General features: G+C 42.3%; 1 protein-coding gene across 6 annotated transcripts; it reads left to right on the top strand.

The window, feature by feature from the left end:
- Nucleotides 1-1224: 1224 nt before the first annotated feature.
- Nucleotides 1225-19868, top strand: LOC133054778 (zinc finger protein 665-like). 6 transcript variants are annotated; one of them, XR_009692510.1, is made up of 5 exons: nt 1225-1274; nt 4116-4186; nt 7338-7464; nt 13749-18322; nt 19754-19868. XR_009692510.1 is itself a non-coding variant. In XM_061140090.1 (5 exons), the coding sequence occupies exons 3-5, from the start codon at nt 4130-4132 to the stop codon at nt 16670-16672; spliced, it is 3108 nt and encodes a 1035-aa protein (XP_060996073.1). In that variant the 5' UTR covers nt 1259-1274; nt 3148-3245; nt 4116-4129; the 3' UTR covers nt 16673-19447. The 6 variants fall into 6 exon arrangements, 5 of the variants coding, with proteins under 5 accessions (XP_060996070.1, XP_060996073.1, XP_060996071.1 ...); XM_061140090.1 differs by lacking the exon at nt 19754-19868 and adding an exon at nt 3148-3245 and having other exon boundaries at nt 1259-1274; nt 13749-19447; XM_061140087.1 differs by lacking the exon at nt 19754-19868 and having other exon boundaries at nt 13749-19447.
- The last annotated feature ends 676 nt before the right edge of the window (nt 19869-20544 follow it).

The following is a 20544-nucleotide window of genomic DNA, read 5'->3' as shown; positions in this document are numbered from 1 at the left end:
GCATACACACTGAGGAAACCAGATCTGAAAGAGACACGTGCACCCCAATGTTCATCGCAGCACTGTTTATAATAGCCAGGACATGGAAGCAACCTAGATGCCCATCAGCAGACAAATGGATAAGGAAGCTGTGGTACATATACACCATGGAATATTACTCAGCCGTTAAAAAGAATTCATTTGAATCAGTTCTAATGAGATGGACGAAACTGGAGCCCATTATACAGAGTGAAGTAAGCCAGAAAGATAAAGAACAGTACAGCATACTAACACATATATATGGAATTTAGAAAGATGGTAATGATAACCCTATATGTAAAACAGAAAAAGAGACACAGAAGTACAGAACAGACTTTTGAACTCTGTGGGAGAAGGTGAGGGTGGGATGTTTCGAAAGAACAGCATGTATATTATCTATAGTGAAACAGACCACCAGCCCAGGTGGGATGCATGAGACAAGTGCTCTGGCCTGGTGCACTGGGAAGACCCAGAGGAATCGGGTGGAGAGGGAGGTGGGAGGGGGGTATCGGATGGGGAATACATGTAACTCCATGGCTGATTCATGTCAATGTATGACAAAACCCACTGAAATGTTGTGAAGTAATTAGCCTCCAACAAATAAAGAAAAAAATAAAAAAATAAATCACATCACTAGCTGACTACTGGAAAACCCATAGTTTGTCTATAGGGACCTTTGTTGGCAACGTGATTCCTTTGCTTTTTAATACTCCATGTAGTTCTATCATAACTTTCCTTCCAAGGAGCAGTTGTTTTTTTATTTCCGGGCTGCAGTCCAGTAAACTCCGGGAATTGGTGATGGACAGGGAGGCCTGGCGTGCTGCGATTTATGGAGTCGCAAAGAGTCAGACACGACTGAGCGACTGAACTGAACTGACCTGACAGTATTGAAGTATTTCCTCCGCCCGCTGCGCCGCGCCGCCCCGCCGCCCCGCCGCGCTGAGACGCCCCGCCCCGCCCCTCCACCCGCGCCGGGACGCTCCGCCCCGCCCCTCCGCGCCGCACCGGGTCGCCCCGCCCCGCCGCAGAACGTCGCTCCGCTCCGCCCGCCCCTCTCGCCGCGCCTAGACGACCCGCCAGGCGCGCAGCGAGGTTCCGCCTCACCTTTCAAAGGCCCTCTGCTGGTCGGGCTTCTCTCCACCACCCACCCTCTGACGGCATGGTTCCGCCTCCAGCCGTTTAGCTTTATGTCTGCGCGTGCGCGCACCGTGAGTCAAGTGGAAGCCGAGAGCGGCGAGTGGAACTCCCAGCTTAGCGTGAGTTTCCGTCTTTTGGAGTCGCACCTGCCTCTCGCAGTCTCCTTTTCTTTGTACCCCGGGTCTGAAGGTCGCTACTGACTCTAAATCCCCGCTCCCGCCCCACCACCCCCAGTAAATTCAGACGTCTCCGTAAGCGGCGAAGGGGCGCCTGTCTTTTGCTTTGAAGTCCGCACTGAAGCCGGTTCCAGCTTTTGGAACGCTGAAACGTTGCGTTTCGCACCTTTTTCCGACTTAAAACCGTTTACTGACCTCACTGACCTGTCTACCCTTTCTGTACCACATACAATTCTATTAGGCGAGGTGGTTTATTCGCTGCACGTTCTTCAGCCTCTCCTTCTCGGGCCCTGGAGGCCTCGCCGGCCGGCCCGCTCCCGCAGAGGCCTCGTTCTCTCCCCGGTCCTGGGGTTCTGGAGAGCCCGCCCCGCTCCTTAGACCCCAGTCTCTGCCAACCCTTTGTCCTTAAGTCTCCGCAGGCCGGTCCTTCTGCCGTTCAGAGTGACTTTTCCCCTGATCCCTGGTGGCGGGAGGTGACCTGAGCCAGCCACGTCACACCCATGGTTCTTCGGCCCCACATACCAGCCGCCGGAATTTGGCTCTTGCGGGAGGGCCTTTCTTATTCAGTCTCCTACCCTGTAGGAGTAGTGGGCGGAAGGCTGGATCAGGAGAAGCAGAGACAGCGACTCCTAGAGAAATGGAAAATTGAGAAAAGCATGTGGGACAAGTGATGGCAGTGAAGAGGATTGTGAGGAACTTGGAAGAGACAGCTTCATGGAAGAGAATGAGCCTTGTAGGGAGCGGGTATGGCAAGGAGAGAAATTCAGAAAAAAGCAGGATCTCCGGAGAGTTAACGGTGAGCAAGATAGGGAGGTGTGGTTGTTCATTCCGACTCTTTGCGAGCCCTGTATCTCCCAGAGTTTTCTCAAATCCATGTCCGCTGAGTCCAGGGATGGTATCTCACCATCTCATCCTCTGCCGCCCCCTTCTGTAGCCTTCAAGGGAGAGGGGCTGTAAATCAGGGGTCCCAAAGAGGGCGACAGTGGAGAGGCAGTTCACAGAGACAGCCCGCGAAGGCGATACAAGAGTTGGGCCCAGAGCAAGAATATCCTGCTGCGAGAGAAAGGGGACTCCTAGTGATTGGAGGAGCTGAGAAAAAAAGCGAGCTGAAAGGAAGCATAGCCACTTGGGAGTGCCAGAGAGTTGGGAGGAAGGGAGGGCAGAGATGGAGGAAGAAAGGCAGAAATGCAGGGAAATTGAGGTTCACCAGGGAGGTTGGAGAGAAAGCAACTTGCAGGCGAACAGATGGCAGAGAGAGGCGGGATGGGAGGCAGGGAAGAAGTAGAGTGGAGGAAGGGACAGCAGGAGAGCAGAGATGAGAGCAGAGAAAGGGAGATGTAGAAAGAAGTAGGGAAACAGATCAACCAAATGAAGTGGAAACAGCTAGTGTGCAGGTGATGGTGGGGACTAGATCCAGAGAGTGCTGAAGCAGTTGGCTCAGAATTATTAAGTCGTCATACATTGATTTTGGGCTTTAAAATCTAATGCAGATCTTGCTTCTTTAAATTGTACAGATAAGAATGAGAATTGCAAAGCTTCTGTCTGTGAGGCATGTGTATTTCGTAATTATTTGTATTAAAAGAGCATGCATGTGTAGAGCCTGTTGAGGTGGGGACTGGGGCAGTGACTTGATTTTCTCAGGTGTGGGTCACCCCCTTCCCTATTCCTGGTGAGGAGTAGAGGTATGTGAGAGAAAAAATGGGGCAAGAACTGACTGACTCTTTGAAAAGTTGCCTTTTCAAGCAACTTTCACCATGTTCTTTGTGATGGTTTTACTTTTGGCTTTCTGCTTTCTTTGCATTTAATTTTCTTGTAGCTTGGGATAAAGATTTGTTCAATCAATGGCGACCTTGTAAACAATTATGGAGATTTGTCTCACTTGGGACAACTTGGATGAATGTAGAGAATATTACGGTAAGTGAGTTAAGACAGACAGGGAAAGACTGATATTATATGTCCTTCTATTATATCGAATGGAAAAAAAATGAAACTCACTAGCACCAGAGGGTAGGATGGTGGTCGCTGGAAGGTCAGGAAGATAGGAAGATGTTGGTCAAAAGCTACAGACTTTGAGTTGTAAAATGAGTGCGTCCTGGGGAGGTATGCGCAGCATGCTGACCATAGTTAATCCTGTTCTGTTACTGCATGCTGGGAATTTGTCAGGAGAGTAGGTCGTCAGTGTTGTCACCACACACAGAACATGGGAATTTGGTAATGGATGCGTCCATTAGTGGTTTGTATTTCACAGTGTTCACATGTGTCACATGGTCACAGGGTGTATGGTATCTATACACATACTCCTTTGGTTTGTCGGTTCTCCCCCATCAGACCCGCTCCTCAGGATCTCGTGTGGGGCCTCGCCCCAGGAATGTGCACAGAGCCTCAGATGATTCCGATCTGGATCCTGCATTGAGCACCAGGACTCTTAGCCTCCACTTCTGAGATTGAGATCAGTCCCTGGGGGCGGGGAGGGTACTGTGTTCTGAGTGGGGCTGAACCCCGCCTGCTGTGTGACCTGAAGGGGATCTTGGGGTGAGTGGAGGTACCCCCTGCTGCTGTGTGCATGAGGCCTCACCAGGAGGGGAGTGTGATCCAAGGAAAGTGTGGGAAAGTCCCGTGTTGGACTGTGTGTGGGAGTTGATTGTCCTGAGTCCCTCCTGAGACAGTGGGCACAGAGGACTGTGTTCCTCCTGGTGAGGGCTTCCCTGGGTGTGTGGTTGGGGCTCAGGAAAGGGATGTGTTGACTCTAAGCTTTAAACAGCATGTTTTCAACTTTCATGATAGAACTGTGAAGACTCATGGACGAAGAAGCCCAGGAGAGGAAAGAACAGGAGTCAGGCATGGCTGTTTCTCAGGTAAGGTCATATTCTCAGTGCATTCTCACACTGCCTTCCTGAAATGCCCTTCCCTGGACTCGCCAATTGTGTCTGACTGTGGAGTGTCCTGTCTGACTCCTGTACATGCACACTCACCCGGCGCCTTCCCTCAGGGCCTGTATCTCCACTTAGATCCCGTCTCCCCATGACCTGTGACCTGGCCCTTGTGAGGAGGCTCCCCTGGACACTGTCCTGGGCAGGTCTTTTCACCCATGGGCCTCACTGCTTTTGGGCAGCAGGGACTGTTTAGGGCCCATCTGGATGCGCTGTCTGCTCTCTGTCAACCAGGGTAACCTGTATGTGGACCTCAGGTATTAACATGTACAGTACAGGGTAAAATCTGCAACAGAGGCCAATGAGTGGAAATCAGTTCTGACTTTTTATAGTACATTTAAAACTAAATGAGCACCTCCTTGAAAAGTTAAGTGTTTCGGAAGGGAATGGAGCGTTCAGAAAGAGATGTCAGGGATAGGGAGTGTTTCGTTACACCATCTAATTTAAACTGTAAAATCAGGCTTACTGATTTTTTTTTTCTTTTTTTTTTTTTGACCACATGATGCAGCTTCCAGGGTCTTAGTTCACTGCATAGGGATCGAACATGAAACCCTTCAGTGGAAGTGAGGGATCTTAACCACTGGACCATGAGGGAATTTTCCAACTTTACTAATCTTGATTCAATATTTTCTTAATGGAATAAAATAATAATTTTGGATTTTGTTAATAAGTACATACCTAAAATTAAGGATAAAAATCACATTCTGTTTTTTAAAATATATTTATTTCCTGTACTGTATCTTCATTGCTTCAGTGTCTTTTCCCTGGTTCTGGCGAGTAGTGGCCACTCTGGTTGCGGTGCGCACGCCTGTCATTGCAATGGCTTCTCTTCTCTTGCAGCCGAGGCTCTAGAGCGCGCCGGCTTCAGTAGTTTCACCTAGTGTGCTCTAGAGCTGTGGCTCAGGAATTGAGACTCATGGGCTTAGTTGCCTTCAGCATGTGGGCTCTCAGACCAGGCAACAACCCACATCTCTTGCATTGCCCAGTGGATTCTTGACCACTTACTGTAGGGAGACCCAGATATTTTTAAATATAGGTATTTTATGAAGATTGGAGGAAATCTTCTGTATGTTATTTTCTGCTTGTATTACTTTTAAGTTTTTTTGAACTAGAATAAGATAATGTTGAGGACTTCCCTGGTGGTAAAGTGGCTAAGAATGTGCCTGCCAATGTAGGGTGCACGGGTTCCATCCCAGGTCCGGGAAGATGTCTCAGAGCAACTAAGCCCTTGGGCCACAACTACTGAGCCTGTGCTCTAGAACCCGGGAGCCATAACTACAGAAGCCTGCACTCTCTAGAGCCTGTGCTCCAAAATAAGAGAAGCCACTGCAGTGAGAAGCCCTGGCACTGCAGCTGCAACTAGAGAAAGCCCACTCACAGCAACGAAGACCCAACATAAGCAAAATAAATAAGCTTTAAAAAAGAAATAGAATGTTGACAAAGTTACTGAATGAAGAAGTAACATGAAAGAAGAGAATGGGAACCCACTGCAGTATTCTTGCCTGGAGAATTCCATGGATAGAGGAGTTGGTGGGCTGCCATCAGCAGGGTTGCAGTCTGGCATGAGTAAGCAGGTAAAGACAACTTCCACACACAGCAGATTGAGCTCTGGAAAATAAATCTAAGCATCTAACTTTCCTCTTGCAGATTCTTCAGACACTTCTGGTATCTTTTGGATTAAAGTCCTAAATCCATAGATCTTGCATAAGTAAGCCGCTACCTGGCATCACCCCATCTACATTCCCTGTGTCCCAGTCAGATTTTCTGTTCAGTAATATCTTCCTGCCTCAGAGCTGGCACTCAGGCTGTCCTTTGTCCTTGCAACACTTCCATTTCCCACCTTGCCAATCCTAAGTGTTTCTTCCTCTCACAGACCTTCTGTGATTTTTCAATGTAGGTGAAGACTTTCTGTTTAATCTTGTCTTGGCACCGGGCCTGTGTCAGGCATTTATTTCGATAGTAGCGTTAAACGTGTGGATTGGCTGGCTGGCTGCCAGATTGTAAGCTCCGTCATGTTCACTGCTGTATTTCAAGTTTGAGTTGCAAAGCTAACACTGAGTGAATTTTGATAGAATGAAAGAAAAAAAATAAAGATAACTCCTCTTGTTTCAAGCAATTGTGTGTTTACACATGCATGCATGAATGCATGGATATGTAACTCCATGGTTTTATTACAAAAACATCATGTTATAAATAATGGTGTATGCTTTGTAGCAGTTTCAGTTGTGTCCTAAGTGTATTTCATGGCGTTAATTTTTTTCTGCATCATCACATGAATGATGTAAGTTGTGGTAAGTTTTTGACAGTGTGGGTTGCGATGGGAGAGGATGTGACCCTGTTTCATGCCCATTTATGCTGTTCTGTTTTATTTCAGCTTCCTTGAACTTGTTTCAAGTATTCTCAGGGAACTCTCTGAATGCTCTTTCCTTCTCTGGTTGTTAACTGGTTGATTCTTTAGGTTCAGTTGTCTCTCCCATCCACCTGAGCTCAGGTGCTGTTGCCTCATTTCTTAACTGTTTGATCTGTGTGATTTCTTAGAGTGACAGAGTTTTCTCCCCAGTAAGCTGGACACAGATCTTTCTCTAACGTGCTGTATGTTGATAACAAGTTCATCCGTGTGACGTCTTTAGAGTAACGCTTAGTGAGTAGGACGTGCTGACGCACCTGTTGTCATCATCACAATGTCTGTGTTCTTTTAAAGTGACTGTGGACTTTGTCGTCTGTGAAGAGACCAGTCTTGCTGTAACTCATCTAGATAGTGAGACTGTGTCACTCCGTGTGTTGAATGTAACACTTCTGCATACACAACCCAGTGTTGGTTTTAATATGTGTATTTTTGATGTATTGTCCACATACATGACAAATTCATGTTGATTGCAGGATATCATAATCTTAGAAAAAAAGAGGAAATTGGAAATTAGATTAGAGACCAACAGTTTGCTTCAAGCAGCTTTTAATGGATCTATCAGAATATTACTTCAACTGAATTGAGCTTTACCCCTCTCACCTCTTTTCATTTTGTGTGAAACAAAGAACCCTCCTCAGGGCCCGTTGGTGAAATGTGTTTTCATTTCAGGCACAGTTGACCTTCAAGGATCTGTTCATAGATTTCACTCCCAAGGAGTGGGAATGCCTGGACCCTGCCCAGAGGACCTTGTACAAGGACGTGATGGTGGAGACCCTCAGGAACCTGCTGTCTGTAGGTGAGGATCACTTCCCCTGAAGTGGGGATCTGCCCTGGGGTACTTCGGCATGTTCCCTCTGTACCTTTTGAGATTCCCTGTTTTTCTTGATTAAACTCAAAACCTTGTGGACTCACACATATAAAGCTTCGTGATTGGCATCAGGAGTTTAAACTTGTCTTTCCTTCTGGTGACCTGCCAATGTGTGATACACAAGGAGTTTTTTCAGAACTTGAGCATTTATAGAGCTGATTTCAAACTTTGAAATATCCAGTTGCCTGTTTTCTAGCCCTGTGTTCTTGGTTCAGTAGTTCTTAGATAGGAACTAGATACCTGCTGCATATTGTGCTGTATGTTATACTGTTCCCTGTGCATTCAAAAGGAGGCAGATAGTAAATTTATTTGTGAAGTATTTTCCTGTTGGTTTATAATGTCCTCACTCCTTGGCTGACAAAAGAGCTGGATTCTACACCTACCAGTGCAGGAGACACAGGTTTGATCCTTGCTCTGGGAAGATCCCACATGTCACAGAGCAGCTATACCTGTGTGTCTCAATATGGATATGTAACTCCATGGTTTTATTACAAAAACATCATCTCATAAATAATGGTGTATGCTTTGTAGCAGTTTCAGTTCTGTCTTAAGTGTCTTTCATGGCGATAAGTTTTTTCTGCATCATCACATGAATGATGTAAATTGTAGCAAGATAATCGACATTGTGTCGGTTGCGATGGAAGAGGGTGTGACCCTGTCTCATGACATTTATGCTGTTCTGTTGTATTTCAGCTTCCTTGAACTTGTTTCAGATATTGTCAGGGCATGCTCTGTGGATGCTCTTTCCTTCTCTGGTAGTTAACTAGTTGATTCTTCAGGTTCAGTTGTCACTCCCAACCACCTGAGCTCACGTGCTGTTGCCTCATTTCTTAACTGTTTGATCTGAGCGATTTCCTTTTTTTTTTTTGAGTCATTTCTTAGAGTGACAGAATTTGCTCTTGCCACAGCAAGTAAGGAGCACGAGCACTGCAACTGCAGCCTAGCCCCTACTTGCTGAACTTGGAGAGATGACCAAGCAGCAGCGAACACTCCCCTGAGCCAAAAGAAATGAATACACCAATGTATTAAGAATAACAGATACATTTATTAAGGAAAAGAGAAGTTGTTTTCTGGAAGAAGCCACAGTATGTGGCATTACTTGTGAGTAGGAATTTCTGTTTCTGATCTGAAGGTTATCTCCATTCTTGTGGCACAAGAAGGAAGACCCCTGGATTGTGGAGAAGGAAGTGCTAATAGCGAAAATCCAGATGAGTGGGAAAGTATCAACAGTGTGATCACAGGTCAACTGTCACAAGGACAGAGAGGAAGCCGCAATATCCATGGGGTTTGGGAAACTCTCCAAGGGGGAGAGTTCTGTGAGAAAACAGATGTTTAATGTTTGTGAATCTCACAGGAGGTTTTTCTTCTCCGTAACTGACGGCTCTGTTCTTCAACATGCGAAATGTACAGCACCCTCCAGTGGAGCTGTAGCACCCACAGAGATGAAGGCGAGGTCTTTGTTTTTGGCCTGTCCTGGGTCTTTTGTGCTCTGCGGACTTCTGTCTGCTGGAGACGAGTGAGGGCTACTCTGTAGTTGTGGGGAGCACGGTTTCTCCTTGTGGTGGTTTCTTTAGTTGTGAAGCACGGGCCCTGGGCACACGGGTGTGAGCAGTTCTGCCATACAAGCTCACTATCTGTAGTTCATCAACTTATTCTCCGTGACATGTGAGATCTTCCCAGAACAAGAATTGAACCCATAATTCCCGCATCACTAAGCAGATTCTTACCATGGAGACACCCAGGTGTTAGGGAAATTAAATAAATAGTCTTGTTTAGGCTTCAAGACAAAGCAGTACATTCCTCTGACCTTGCTTCTAACCTGCATGGAAACTGCCTTGAGTGTGAATGTCCTGTCTCCTGTGAGTGCAAGGCTTACAGCAGCATAGATAAGATAGGGGACAAATCTTGAGATTGTTCAGCCTTTGCAGGGGCCCTTGCCAACCAAGCCCCAGGCTTAGCACCATCCAAATTGACTCCTGGATCCTCCTCTCTGCCTACCGTGAGGTAAATAAAGGTTAACTTAAAACTGTCTAAAGAGAAGTTCCAACTGGAAGAAGAAATACGCGATTTGTGAGGATGATTATCCATGTTACAATGTCACATTATATTTTGGCTGATCAAATCTTTACTTTTTAAGTTGACTCTCTTTAGCCGGCCCACAGCTCCAATAGTGTCCCCCCCTGCCCTTTCTCTCTCCATTCTCTGTCCTGTTGTGGCCTTTGACCCCTGCCAACCCCTCCTTCTCCCTCTCCATCAGCTGGTCCCCTTCTGATGGCCCCTGTCTCTCAGTAGGAGGGGGAGCCCAGGTTTCCCCACTCTAGCAAATTTGTTTGCCCCTTTAGAGTCTTCTGATCAAAGACCCCATCTTCCTGGAGGGACATTCCAAGATTTTTATCAGTCTTTCTGGCCCTGTTATCACAGTCAATTTGAGCACTATTCGATTTGTATTTTAGCCATAAAGGTATGACTACAGAAAGGAAAGATAACTTGTTTGATACAGGATGGCAATAATATTGTTTAGACTCTGGAAAAAACTGGTAAAGATGAATTTTTTTTTTCATTTGAAAGTGCAAAACCGTTTCTCTTTACATGTGGAATTAAAAACAGCAAGCTTGTTAAAAAGGCCTGCCCCTCAAAAAGCTTAAAGTTAACCTTTGCCAGGGCTTCCCAGATGACTCTAGTGGTAAAGAACCTGCCAGCCCTAGGGAGAGACATAGGAGACGTGGATTTGACCCTGGGTAGGGAAGATCCCCTGGAGGAGTGAATGGCAACCCACTCCAGTATTCTTGCCTGGAGAGTCCCATCATGGACAGAGGAGCCTGGTGGGATAGACTAATGGGGTTGCAGGGAGTTGGACAGGCATTAAGTGACCCTGCATAGCATGCAACCTTTGCCTTGTCCTTGAAACATGTAACCTATTTTGCCAGAGATTTCAGTCTTGGGCAAATTAGAATTTTAAACCATGGTGCGGGTGCTGGGAAGAAAAGGGTGAAAGAAGCATTTTAAATCTCAAGCAGGAAAGTACGAGAGCTCTCATGTCTGTCGATCTGCACGTATGTTTGTCTCAGTGTGTGTCTTTGTTTTTGGATAATATTGCTGAGGTTAATTGTAAATGAGCTCTAATTCAATTGTTTGTAAAAAAAAAAAAAAAAAAGGACAAATCAAACCATTTCAAGAGAATTTAACTTAAGTGAATTTCAGGTTCATGTGAACTGGGAAATATTCAATATTAAAGATCTAGTATTAATGTTTGTTTGCTAAACTAATTAAGACATGTCTTGAGTCTTCAACATTGTCTAATACTTTTATTGTGCCTAGGTTTACGTCAAGTAAGTTAGTGAACAGTTAAAGTAACTGGAGTGAAGACATTTTTAAGGAAAGAATGCAAATGCGATTGAAGCTTTTAGATAAACTCTGTTAGGAAAGATTATACTTTAGAAATATCTGTCTGAAATAGTCTCTCCGGATTTGAATAACCTGAATTTTTAGGGTTATGCTAAACTAAGTGATGAAAGTTCATTGAATATATAGGTCATTTCCAAATAAAGTAAGATTCTGAATCACAGATTACTGAAAACTCATTTCCTCTTACAGACAAACTGAAGAGATTTTGGACTTTTAATGAATACGTTTGGTGCCACCCTGAGATGTTCTCTATAAGAAAGTAGATATTCTTAGACATTATCACTGGTATTTATGTTCACCAGTCTACAAAATGCTAATATAATGGACTGCTCATGGTTGCTTAAGGAAAGTAAGATGTGTGTTTTTAGTAAGAAAGGGATGAGAAATGTGGGCCAATCACCTTGCTTTGTCCACCCTGGTTAATTTGTCTCAGGACCCTCCCCTTCCCTACACAGGTACACCCTGGATCTTGAAGTAAAGGCTTCTCAGAGGAGCAAAACTCATTTTTCCTGGAATGATCCTCTGACTTTTACCTCCAAGGAGCCTTTCTGCATTTGTGCACTGTATCTCTTATCAGACAGGGTTTTTCCTTTCTTTGTCCTTGCCACGATTATTCCCCTGAATTAAGAGACAAACTGGCTGTTTACCCTGTTTTTGTTGGCTGTAAATTCCTAAACCTGAGCCCACCTATCTCTTATCTCAGGGCATGCAAAAAGGAGGGTAGCTGATTGTAGATGTCCAACCTGCAGCCCATCCAACTCCTACCTCAAAATTACATTTTATTAAGGAAAATGGAAAGTACTTCTGACTCACAGATGGCTGTTTCTAAATGAACAAAGCGTTTTTTTTTTTTTTTTTTTTAAGAAAAGAGAGAGGTTTCATGGAAAGTGGACTCCAAGAAAAGAGGTCCCAAAAGGCAAGGTCTTTATATTTTCTGCAACAATCTGTCATTTGACTCCTGTCAATTTTGTTGCTTGAATTTGGGTAGCATGTGATGAGGTGTTTCAAAGGGATTTACTTCCCCTTGTCCCCCTCCTGTGGTAATTCGTGCTGTTAGGTGGCATAGACTGTTGTGTGTTTTATAGAAAATATCAGAAGTTACTTTTTTTTTTTTTTTGCTGTGCCACATGGTACTCTGGTTCTTAGTTGCTGATTCATGGAGAGATTTTGTGCCCCCTACAGTGGAAGCACATAGTCCTAACTACTGGACCACCAGGGAGTTTGCCTCAAAGGTTACTTTTGCTTAAAAGATAAGTAAGTTTTCAAATTACATTCCTTTATCTTCATAACAGTATGTTTAAAAATTTATTAAAATTTATTTGTTTTTATCTTCACTGGGTCTTTGTTGCTTTGGGGGTTTTCTCTACTGGCAGCGAGCAAGGGCTACCCTCTAGTTACAGTGCCTGTACTTCTCATTCTAGTGGATTCTGTTGTTGCAATGCATGGTCTCTGTGTGTTTGCTCAGTAGTTGTGACTCCCCAGCTCTAGAGCACAGAATCATCACCTGTGGCCTGCAGGCTTAATTGTTCTCAGGCATGTGGGAATTTCCCGGATCAGGGATCAAACCTGTGTGCCCTGCACTAGCAGATGGATTCTTTACCTCTGGCCAGAAGGAAAGCCCCAAAGGTTGTTCCTTTACATGTATGTTGGAGCCAATGAACTGGGTGAGTTTAAGTTACTGTGTAGATATGGAGTTGATGTATTGAATGATTATTGTATAAGTAGAGAATGTTTCTCATATTTTTTGTTTTTTAAAAATGATGGTCTTTTTGTATTACACAATATAACTGACATTAACCACTTGTTAATGTCATAAAATGCTTATATATCTATCTACTGATAGATTTCTAAGAGGTATTTAGAAAAGTGTTTATTTTTTAATTTTTAAAATTATTTTAGGGAATTCTCTGACAGTCCAGTGGATAGGATTCAGTAGTTTCACTGCAGGAAGCCTGGAGTTAATCCATGGTCAGGGAACCAAGATCTCATAAGCCACATGGTCCAACAACAACAACAAAAATTATATATATATATATTGTTTACAGAATTTTTTATTTTCTCAATGCAGTATTTGTTGAACAGTTTCTAACTGCCATTTATTTTTTACATTATTCATTAGAATGCTTCTTTGGCATTGTTTACCATTCCAGTGTATTGCCTCTTTGATGCTTGTTTGCTCAGTTGCTCAGACCTGTCTGACTCTTTGTGATCTCATGGACTGTAGCCCACCAAGCTTTCCTATCCATGGAAGTTTTTTCAGGCAAAAATAGTGCACTGGGTTGTGATTTCCTGCTCCAGGGGATCTTTCTGACCCAGGGATTGTATCCCCCTGTGCCGCATCTTCTGCATTGGCAGGCAGTTTCTTTACCACTGAGTCACCTCTATAGTCCTGTATGTTCTTCACCATTTAAACATGTATAAGGATGCATAAAGTGTGTAAAATATACCATTATTTTCTCCTCAATTATGAGAGAGCAATGTGTTTAGGACAAAGTAGGATGAGCTTTGAGGTCATGGTGGGGAAATATGTTTTCTTTGTGAACTGACATGTGTTTACATAAAATGAATGTTTTCTGATTGTCTTTGAAACTACACTACCCTAAAATTAATTTGAATTGCATATGATCACTCCTTTTCAAAGAGTTCTATTCCTTTAGTGTTCTATAGTTTTAAGATCATCATTGCGAAGATTCATAATTATTTTCAGGACAAATATGACTCATGGTATAATGTCATGTGTTTGACAAGAAATAATTTATTTATGAATTGTTACTAATAGAATACCTGTGGTTCTTTATGTCTTGTAGATATGTCTCATATAGATAAGATCAAGAAATTACGGGCAAAAGTAAACAGTGGTAAAGGGGAGATTTTTCAAAGAGTGATATTTGGAAGAGCTGAACGTCTTGAAATTAAAGATTTTCACCTGAGGGACATCCAGGAAAATGTACATGACTTTGATTGTCTGTGGACAGATGATGAAAGAAATGACAAAGGAATGTCTACATCCCATAACAAAAACCTCACTGATGGAAGACCACATCCTAGTAGAAGTGATGTAGGAAAGAGACCTTTTGAGAGGCACGGATCAAGCTTTCAGAATAAACTGCAGGTGGTACAATCTGAAGGGATAATTTCTGAATGTAGTCAGGTTGTGACAGATGTCAGGGCCACAGGTTTACCACCTCAGAGAACTCGTAATGTCTGCAAAGGCTTTTCTCATAAACATGAGGATGCTGTTATGCATCCTTCAGAACTGTTACCAGACCATGAAACACAAAAGAAAAGACCTTACAAATGTAATGAGTGTGACATAACCTTTCTTCAGGACTCAGAACTCACTGGACATCAAAGAATCCATATAGGAGGAAAACCATATAAATGTGACATGTGTGGCAAGGCTTTTAATCAAACTACAAAACTTGCAATTCATTGGAGAATTCATACTGGAGAGAAACCATATAAATGTGATGTGTGTGGCAAGGCGTTTGCTCATACTGGACATCTTGCTGTTCATCAGAGAGTTCATACTGGAGAGAAACCATATAAATGTGATGTATGTGGCAAAGGCTTTAGTGAAACTTCAAGCCTTGCAGTTCATCGGAGAGTTCATACTGGAGAGAAGCCATGTAAATGTCATGTATGTGGCAAGTCCTTTAGTTCAAATTCAAGCCTTGTAGTTCATTGGAGAATTCATACTGGAGAGAAACCATATAAATGTGATGTATGTGGCAAGGCCTTTAATCAGTCTACACATTTTGCAGTTCATCGGAGAATTCATACTGGAGAGAAACCATATAAATGTGATGTATGTGGCAAAGGCTTTAGTGAAACTTCAAGCCTTGCAGTTCATCGGAGAGTTCATACTGGAGAGAAGCCATATAAATGTCATGTGTGTGGCAAGTCCTTTAGTTCAAATTCAAGCCTTGCAGTTCATCGGAGAATTCATACTGGAGAGAAACCACATAAATGTGATGTATGTGGCAAAGGTTTTAGTATAACTTCAAGCCTTGCAGTTCATCGGAGAATTCATACTGGAGAGAAGCCATATAAATGTGATGTGTGTGGCAAGGCGTTTACTCGTACTGGACATCTTGCTGACCATCAGAGAGTTCATACTGGAGAGAAACCATATAAATGTGATGTATGTGGCAAAGGCTTTAGTATAAGTTCAAGCCTTGCAGTTCATCGGAGAGTTCATACTGGAGAGAAGCCATATAAATGTGATGTGTGTGGCAAGGCGTTTACTCGTACTGGACATCTTGCTGTTCATCAGAGAGTTCATACTGGAGAGAAACCATATAAATGTGATGTATGTGGCAAAGGCTTTAGTGAAACTTCAAGGCTTGCAGTTCATCAGAAAATTCATACTGGAGAGAAACCATATAAATGTGATGTGTGTGATCACTGGTTTCACCAAAGTACACACCTTGAAAATCATCAGAGAATTCATACCGGAGTGAAGCCATATAAATGTGATGTTTCGGGAAAGGACTTTAGTCAAACTGCAAGCCTTGCACTTCATCAGAGAATTCATTCTGGAGAGAAGCCATACAAATGCAATGTATGTGACAAGGCGTTTCGTCATACTGGAAGTCTTACTGTTCATCAGAGACTTCATACTGGAGTGAAACCATATAAATGTGATGTGTGTGGCAGGACTTTTAGAGTAAATTCACACCTTGCTGTTCATTTGAGAGTACATACTGGAGAGAAACAATATAAATGTGATGTATGTGGCAAGGCCTTTAATGAAGCTGCAAAGCTTGCAGTTCATTGGAGATTCCATATGGGAGAGAAACCATATAAATGTGATATATGTGGCAGAGCCTTTAGTCAAACTGCAAATCTTGCAGTTCATCGGAGAATTCATACTGGAGAGACACCATATAAATGTGATGTGTGTGGCAAGGCGTTTGCTCTTACTGGACATCTTGCTGTTCATCAGAGAGTTCATACTGGAGAGAAACCATATAAATGTGATGTATGTGGCAAAGGCTTTAGTGAAACTTCAAGCCTTGCAGTTCATCGGAGAGTTCATACTGGAGAGAAGCCATGTAAATGTCATGTATGTGGCAAGTCCTTTAGTTCAAATTCAAGCCTTGTAGTTCATTGGAGAATTCATACTGGAGAGAAACCATATAAATGTGATGTATGTGGCAAGGCCTTTAATCAGTCTACACATTTTGCAGTTCATCGGAGAATTCATACTGGAGAGAGACCATATAAATGTGATGTATGTGGCAAAGGCTTTATTGAAACTTCAAGGCTTGCAATTCATCGGAGAATTCATACTGGAGAGAAGCCATATAAATGTGATGTGTGTGGCAAGTCCTTTAGTTCAAATTCAAGCCTTGCAGTTCATCGGAGAATTCATACTGGAGAGAAACCACATAAATGTGATGTATGTGGCAAAGGCTTTAGTATAACTTCAAGCCTTGCAGTTCATCGGAGAATTCATACTGGAGAGAAGCCATATAAATGTGATGTGTGTGGCAAGGTGTTTACTCGTACTGGACATCTTGCTGACCATCAGAGAGTTCATACTGGAGAGAAACCATATAAATGCTCTGTATGTGGCAAAGGCTTTAGTATAACTTCAAGCCTTGCAGCTCATCGGAGAATTCATACTGGAGAGAAGCCATATAAATGTGATGTGTGTGGCAAGGCGTTTACTCGTACTGGACATCTTGCTGTTCATCAGAGAGTTCATACTGGAGAGAAATCTTAAAAATGTGATGTGTGGCGGCAAGGACTTTAATCAGACTGCAAAACTTGTTCTTCATCGGAGAATTCATACTGGAGAGAAAGCATATATATGTGATGTATGTGGCAAGGCGTTTGTTTGTACTGTTAACCTTGGTATTCATCAGAGAGTTCATACGGGAGAGAAACCAGATAAATGAGGTATATGTGGCAGGGCTTTCAGTGTGAATGCAAACTTCGCAGTTCATCAGAATTCATACTGGAGAGAACCTTAGAAATATAAGAATTGTGACAAACCATTTAGGCACAGTCATCCATAACATCATCAGGCAGTTCAGACAGGAGAGAAACCATATGATATATATGGCCGGTGCTTTACTTGAAATGACGAACTTAGAATCCATCGGAGAATTCATACTAAAGAGAAACATTAGAAATGTGACAGTTGTGAGAAACATTTTATTTAAAAAAATTTTTTTTGTTAGTATATATTACTACAGTTTATTAAATAATGACACAAGATTTATGCCACATTTTCCAACAGTGTTTAAATAAAGAGTTCAAAATATAAAGGCTTATGAAAACTTTTATAGCCTTTATATAACAATAAACACTATTTCTGGTGTATGAATAAATACAGAAAACAGAAGCCATTCTTTATATCACAATCAGCCAAACTTAGCCATCAATGATTACACAAATCCACAAGCAAACAAAAAAAAAAAAAATCCACTTTCTTCATTTGGGTTATGAAAGTTAAAAATCCCTTTGCTACATTTAACAATACCTAAGGGAATGGAGGGAGGGAACTTATACTCACAGCCTGGAGACAAGGGGACCAAATCTCCCAGTCCTTCAAGTTCTTCCTTGGTTAGAAGCTTCAACAACTGCATAACTCTTTCAGGGAAGAGAAAAAAAAAAAAACAGGTTAAGACTCGGTTCTATAAGGTATTTATAATAAGTCTGCACTGAAGAAATACAACATTTTTGTCTTAAAAATGTGCTTACCTTTTACATAGAGGTTTGGTTTTCTTTTCATCCTGGTATGAACATGAACATATTGGAATAAACTGATAGAATGAGTAGTGCATGACATTCAATCTTTTCACAGTCTTCAAAATGAACTCACTTCTACTGTTTTAGGAATTATCTGTACACTTATAATGTTTTCTACATTAAGGGAAAAAACCAAAGAGTGGCTCATAAAAAGTCATCCTTTAAACTCAAGGAACCCAAAAGTGAAAGCCTTTCTATATAAAGCCCTTACATCAATGGAATGTTCTGGTAAGAAGAGAAGTCTCCTCTCTAAATATATGGTTTAGTACAAGGGACGAGGCCTGAAGAAGTTCAACTCCCTATTATCACACCCAGAGCTGGTCAGTGAGAACTAGACTTCCATCTGAATCTTGAAGTGATCAACACCTACTTGCCCCTCCGACCTCTTCCTTTCCTGTCTTAGCTCTTCCTTTTGGAACAGAAATCCTGCTTCACAAAATCTTGTTTTCAGAGTCAGCATTAATATAGAAGGCAAGGTGAGAGAGGCCGGGAGAAAAACTGCCCAATCCCCAAGAAAAATCTGCATGCCTTCTATTCTGCTTCGAAGAAGGAAGCAGTCCAGGGGCTGGATGGACTAGGAACCTGCATATACCACAAAGATGCCTGTCCTGGAGCCCCAGTAAGTACGTATTTACTGTTACTCTGTGAGAAACATTTTAGTGCAAATGTCATGAGTGGTACAAAGCCTTTAATCAGTGTTCAGGCCTTATAATTCAGAGTTCATATTGTATAGAAAACACAAGTGAAATGAATGTGGCAGAGTTTCTAGTGCATGTTCAGCATGAACTGCCCATTAGGCATTTCATAGAGGAGAGGAACCACATACATGTTATTTATGTGGCAAACCCTTCAGTCACAAGGAATGACGTTGCAGATCATCTGAGAATCGATACTGCAGTGAAAACTTACACATGTAGAGAATGCAGTAAAATACATCAACTTTTTGACCCTCAGAAAATTCAACCTGAAGGAAAACTACACAAATGTGTTAAGTGTGGGAAAGCTTTGATTCTGTGTTCAGCCCTAAGTCACCATCAGTAAATTTTTTTTTTTTTTTTTTTACAATATTGTGATGGTTTTTGCTGTACATCTTGAATAGGCCATAGGCGTACATACATCCCTTCCTTCCTGAACCCACCTCTCTTGTCACTGTATCCCTCCAGATTGTCACAGAGCACTTGCTCACACATTAAACTCCCACTGGCTCTTTTACATATGGTAATATATATATTTCAGTGCTAATCTCTTAAATACTGCCATCCTATTTCTTTTGTATATTTCAATAGTTTTTCCTTAGTGTTACTTTTTCTATCCACATGTTATGACCCAGATCTAACTTAATTTACATTTCTTTCCTGCCTTCCACTAACAAATACATAAGTCTGTGGGTTATTTTTAGATTTTTGTAACATTATAATGCACGTAGACAATGACAAGGAACATAGTAGGTGCCCTGTAAATGTAAAGAAAGACAGTTCCTTTAAGACTTGAGTTCAGTTAGATAGTACACATAGAAATGTTTATCAATAGTGCCACGTTGATAATTTTCGTGAAAACAAATTCTAGTGTCTTAAGACTTTATATTTGACAATGTGCTTTGTTGTCCACAAGTGACAGATCTTTCAGAAACAGACAACAAAGACATGAGAGAAAATATATTCCAATTTTTCAACAAGAAGTAAATTGCCTAATCACCATCAAGTGATCATATAGAAATTTGACATTCCATTACATTGAAGTATTGGCTTAAGTATTATATATTATGATGTAAACAAGTTTTTCTCATATAAGTTTTTGAAGCTTTGTCATCATAGGCATGGAACGGAAACTTTTATAAAGAAGAATACATTTCTTATTAAAAGTTTATTCTCTGTTCAGTTCAGTTCACTCGCTCAGTCATTTCCGACTCTTTGCAGTCGCATGAATCACACCACGCCACGCCTCCCTGTCCATCACGATACTCCCGGAGTTTACTCAAACTCATGTCTATCAAGTCGGTGATGCCATCCAGCCATCTCATCCTCTGTCGTCCCCTTCTCCTACCCCCAAGCCCTCCCAGCATCAAGGTCTTTTCCAATGAGTCAACTCTTCACATGAGGTGGCCAAAGTATTGGAGTTTCTGCTTCAGCGTCAGTCCTTCCAATGAACACCCAGGACTGATCTCCTTTAGGATGGACTGGTTGGATCTCCTTGCAGTCCAAGGGACTCTCAAGTCTTCTCCAACACCACAGTTGAAAAGCATCAGTTCTTCGTCGCTCAGCTTTCTTCACAGTCCAACTCTCACATCCATACATGACCACTGGAAAAACCATAGCCTTGACTAGATGGACCTTTGTTGGCAAAGTAATGTCTCTGCTTTTTAATATGCTATCTAGATTGGTCATAACTTTCCTTCCAAGGAGTAAGTGTCTTTTTTTTTTTTTTTTTTTTTTTTTTGGAGTAAGCGTCATAACTTCATGGCTGCAATCACCATCTGCAGTGATTTTGGAGACCCCCAAGATAAAGTCTGACACTGTTTCCACTGTTTCCCCATCTAGTTCCCATGAAGTTATGGGACCGGATGCCATGATCTTAGTTTTCTGAATGTTGAGCCAACTTTTTCACTCTCCCCTTTCACTTTGATCAAGAAGCTTTTTAGTTCCTCTTCACTTTCTGCCCTAAGGGTGGTGTTATCTGCATATCTGAGGTTATTGATATTTCTCGTGGCAATCTTAATTACAGCTTGTGCTTCTTCCAGCCCAGCGTTTCTCATGATGTACTCTGCATATAAGTTAAATAAGCAGGGTGACAATATATAGCCTTGATGTACTCCTTTTCCTATTTGGAACCAGTCTGTTTGTC

This window comes from Dama dama, chromosome 4 (genome assembly GCF_033118175.1).
Source record: "Dama dama isolate Ldn47 chromosome 4, ASM3311817v1, whole genome shotgun sequence".
Taxonomy (NCBI): Eukaryota; Metazoa; Chordata; class Mammalia; order Artiodactyla; family Cervidae; genus Dama; species Dama dama.
The sequence above is the reverse complement of the archived record's forward strand: the minus strand, read 5'-3'. Positions and strand labels throughout refer to the sequence as shown.